Source organism: Arachis duranensis, chromosome 9 (genome assembly GCF_000817695.3).
Source record: "Arachis duranensis cultivar V14167 chromosome 9, aradu.V14167.gnm2.J7QH, whole genome shotgun sequence".
Lineage (NCBI taxonomy): Eukaryota > Viridiplantae > Streptophyta > Magnoliopsida > Fabales > Fabaceae > Arachis > Arachis duranensis.
Genome location: NC_029780.3, coordinates 113,265,713 through 113,270,070, shown reverse-complemented (window position 1 = coordinate 113,270,070; position 4,358 = coordinate 113,265,713). Strand labels below are relative to the sequence as shown.

Here is a 4,358-nt window from a genome sequence, read left to right as displayed (position 1 = left end):
ACAGTGAAAATCAACGATGTTGATATTGACAACAGATTTGTTGTGCCATATAATCCGCTGTTGTTGATGAAATATCAAGCTCACATAAATCTTGAGTTTTGTAACAAGTCAAATGTCATTAAGTATCTTTTCAAGTATATCAATAAGGGTCCGGATCGGGTGACTGCAACTGTTGGAGAAAGATATGATGTTGGTGAATCTTCTCAGGTGGTTGATGAGATAAAACAGTATTACGATTGTCGTTATTTATCACCGTCTGAATCCATGTGGAGAATTTTTGCTTATGATATTCATCATAGATGGCCGTCAGTACAGAGGTTGACTTTTCACTTGCCAAATCAGCAGCATGTTGTATTCGATGATGCTGATATCACTACTCATGTTTATTTGCAGAACAAAAATTTGCTGACGATGTTTACGGGTTGGATGATGGCCAACAGGCGGTTCACGGAGGGGCGGTCTCTAACATATGTTGAATATCCAGGTAAATTTGTATACTGTTTGAAGAGCAGGGAGTGGAAACCAAGACAGAGGGGATTCTCTATTGGAAGACTGAGTTTCGCTCATCCCTCCTCCGGTGAACTTTTCTACATGCGGATGCTTTTGAATGTGCAGAGAGGTTGTACCAGTTTTCGAAGTATAAGAACTGTGAATGGTGTTACTTATGATACATTTCAGGAGGCATGTTCTGCGATGGGATTCTTGATAGATGATAAGGAGTATGTTTCTGCTATTAAGGAAGTCGCCGAGTTTGCGTCAGCTGCACAGCTAAGGAGGCTTTTTGTGATGTTGTTGCTATATGGTTCCATGGGAAGACCTCTGTCAGTTTGGGAACAAACTTGGACTTATTTGTATGATGATATTCTTTATCGCAGAAGACATGAGCTGCAATACCCTGGTAAGATTTTTTGATCATCATGAATTTATTACATGACAAGTGGGCACACACGCATGCACACAGTAGATAAGTTATATTATGGTGTTAATATTTATTAATTATTGTTAAACGTAGATCTAACTATGAGTCAGGATGAGTTACAAACGTTTGGTTTGTTGGAGATTGAGAAACTATTGCAGAGTAATGGAAAATCATTGAGAAATTATGCTGGCATGCCAGTTCCTAATAAATCTTTAGTATCTCAATTTAGCAATTTGATGCTGTTGCGTGAGTTGTAGTATGATACTGTTTCTTTGACTCATGAGCACGATGCAAATGTCTCCAAGTTAAATGAAGAACAGAGGGTGGTCTACGATAAAATTATTGATTGTGTTTCGAATAAGAGGCACGGATTCTTTTTTGTGTATGGGTTTGGTGGCACTGGAAAAACTTTTTTATACAGAGTTTTGTCAGCTAAATTGCGATCTGAGAAAAATATTGTTATAAATGTTGCTTCTAGTGGTATTGCTTCTCTGTTGTTACCGGGTGGTAAGACGGCACATTCTATGTTCAATATTCCCGTTGAGATTACTGAAGATACTGTTTGCCGGATTAAGAAGGATAGCCCAAAGGCTGAGGTATTTCGAATTGCCGATTTGATTATTTGGGATGAGGCACCCATGACTAACAAATTAGCATTTGAAGCGCTCGATAGGACGTTGTGGGATATAATGGTTTCGGTCTCTGATAGAAATAAAGATTTACCTTTTGGTGGGAAGGTAGTCGTTCTTGGTGGTGATTTCAGGCAGGTCTTGCCAATTATTCCAAAAGGTTCTTGTGCTGAGATTGTGATAGCGTCCATAAATTCTTCTGTCCTTTGGAAATACTGTGAAGTTTTGCGATTGACAAAAAATATGAGGTTAGCAATCGGATCGGAACAATCAACTGCTCAGGAGTTAAGGTTGTTTTCAGATTGGATACTTCAAATCGGGGAAGGTCATTGTGGAACAGTGGTCAACGAGAAACTTTTTGTTGATATTCCTTCTGATCTAATCATTCCTGTCTTGGAAAATCCAGTGGAAGATATTGTAAATACAATATACCCGAATTTGGTTCAGAATTTTCGTGATCCAAGTTTCTTCCAAGATAGGGCAATACTCGCTTCGACTGTCGACAATGTTGAAGAGATAAACAATTATATAGTTGATTTGTTGCCCGGTGAGGAGAAAAATTATCTCAGTGCTGATTCGATATGTGGTAGTGATGCCTATTCTGATGTTGATGTTGATTGGATAACTGTTGAATTCTTGAATCAGATTAGGTGTTCTGGTCCACCTAATCATTTGTTAAAGTTGAAAATAGGTGTTCCTATTATTTTGTTGAGGAATATTGATCCGGCTGGTGGTTTGTGTAATGGGACTCGACTTGTCGTGCGAGATCTAGGGACAAATATCATTGGTGCAGATATTGTTTCTGGTAGCAATGTTGGGGACAAAGTTTTTATCACCAGAATGAGTATGATTCCTAGTGATACGGTTATACCGTTTAAATTCCAACGCCGTCAATTTCCGGTTTCTCTGTCCTTTGCGATGACAATCAACAAGAGCCAGGGTCAGACATTATCAATGGTCGGTTTGTTCTTGCATCGTCCTGTGTTTTCTCATGGTCAACTTTATGTAGCTCTTTCTCGGGTTCGGAATAGAAATGGTCTTAAGATTTTACTTTGTGATGAAGGATTAGATGATGCTGGTAGGACTGAAAACGTTGTATTTAAGGAAGTTTTTGATAAGGTATAATGTTGTTTGTTGTTATATCTTTTAATCTTGTCTCTGTAATTTATAGTTTCTTGTTTTTTATCCATATTATATCTTTTGTTAGAATTGTTTTTGGTGTGTTCTGTTTTCTATTTTTTATTGTTATTTTGGTTCTAATATTTAGGTCAAATTCTAATTTGATTTCTCATATTTTAAATATTTTATTTTAGTGTAGAATAATTTTGCATGATTTTAATATTTTTTCAGTCTTAAATTTGATGCAAATTCTTTGTATCAGAAAATATTTTGTATTAAACTATTGAGATTTTAAGTGCTTAATTATGCATTAAATTGTTATGCATTTATTAAAGTCTATCAGTGTTCTTCTTTTATATTAACCTTTGGTTTCTATATAATATAATCAAACGGTGTATATAAATATGGGATTCTCTATGACTAGCTAATTGTAGTTCTTATTTAAAAGGTACTTTCTTCTTTAGTTTATAAATTTGATGATTTGTATTTTTGTATTTTATTTTTCTTTCTTTTTTTTAAAGCCATTTTTTAAATATAGTTATCTTGTTTGATATGAAAAGGCCAATTTTTTTTTATCATACGTGTGGTTTCATCTCCAATCGGATAGGTATCCGCTTTCAGGGCCATATACATCAAAGTTGTACGTTCTTCTCCAGTGTGGCTTATCCTCAGCAAGGGTGCATGTGCTCCTCTTTGGTTTCGGCGTCAGCTTTTTTTTTTTTTTTGCGATTCCTTCACGTAAGCTATTTTTTCTGCAGATTTAGTTGATCAGGGAATCATGAAATTGAAACCAAGCTCCTACACAGATAATGATGTTTTTCAATATATTATGTGTCTTTTTGAAAATACGAAATTTTATTCAAAAATTTGATTATTTACTTTTTAAATTGTAATATTATTTTTTCGAAACAAAATAGACAGAAGTTATATTCTTAATATATTAATAAAAAAAATATATGATTTTCTTATTAATAAAAAACAATTATTTATCTTCTCTTAAAAAGGAAAGTTATATCTAAATTTTTTCTTAGCATCTCTTAACATCATTTAGTTAATTTATCCAAATTTCAATTAATTTTGTTTTTTTCTTGTGTTAGTTAAAATATATCTTTTTTGATAGATAAACCAGATTTTATTTCTAAAAGAAATCAATTCAAATTATTTTTTTATATTGACTTTTATTAAAATTCAAAAATTAAATATCTAAAATGATCAATATTTTTTTGTACTACTAATCTAAAAAATTTTTTGCGATTCCTTCACGTAAGCTATTTTTTCTGCAGATTTAGTTGATCAGGGAATCATGAAATTGAAACCAAGCTCCTACACAGATAATGATGTTTTTCAATATATTATGTGTCTTTTTGAAAATACGAAATTTTATTCAAAAATTTGATTATTTACTTTTTAAATTGTAATATTATTTTTTCGAAACAAAATAGACAGAAGTTATATTCTTAATATATTAATAAAAAAAATATATGATTTTCTTATTAATAAAAAACAATTATTTATCTTCTCTTAAAAAGGAAAGTTATATCTAAATTTTTTCTTAGCATCTCTTAACATCATTTAGTTAATTTATCCAAATTTCAATTAATTTTGTTTTTTTCTTGTGTTAGTTAAAATGTATCTTTTTTGATAGATAAACCAGATTTTATTTCTAAAAGAAATCAATTCAAATTATTTTT

At 32.3% G+C, this 4,358-nt stretch overlaps 2 protein-coding genes across 2 annotated transcripts in view; both read left to right on the top strand.

Moving 5' to 3' along the window:
• The window catches only part of LOC127741620 (uncharacterized), a 3,460-nt gene extending 2,548 nt beyond the window's left edge, over positions 1–912 (top strand). The window contains exon 4 of the mRNA XM_052254412.1: positions 5–912. Within this exon, the coding sequence (XP_052110372.1) occupies positions 5–912 (908 nt within the window). The remainder of the gene's footprint in view (positions 1–4) is intronic.
• A 108-nt stretch (positions 913–1,020) lies between these two features.
• LOC127741619 (uncharacterized) lies at positions 1,021–2,827 on the top strand. Its single transcript, XM_052254411.1, has 3 exons — positions 1,021–1,134; positions 1,177–2,667; positions 2,816–2,827. Exons 1-3 carry the CDS (start codon positions 1,021–1,023, stop codon positions 2,825–2,827), a joined length of 1,617 nt encoding a protein of 538 aa, XP_052110371.1.
• Positions 2,828–4,358: the final 1,531 nt, after the last annotated feature.

What these genes read in the sequence shown, in the direction of transcription:
- LOC127741619 (XM_052254411.1), top strand. Translation starts at nt 1,021, where the DNA reads ATGAGTCAGGATGAGTTACAAACGTTTGGTTTGTTGGAGATTGAGAAA. An exon ending in CAGTTCCTAATAAATCTTTA is followed by an intron (nt 1,135 to 1,176) that starts GTATCTCAATTT and finishes CGTGAGTTGTAG; the next exon opens with TATGATACTGTTTCTTTGAC.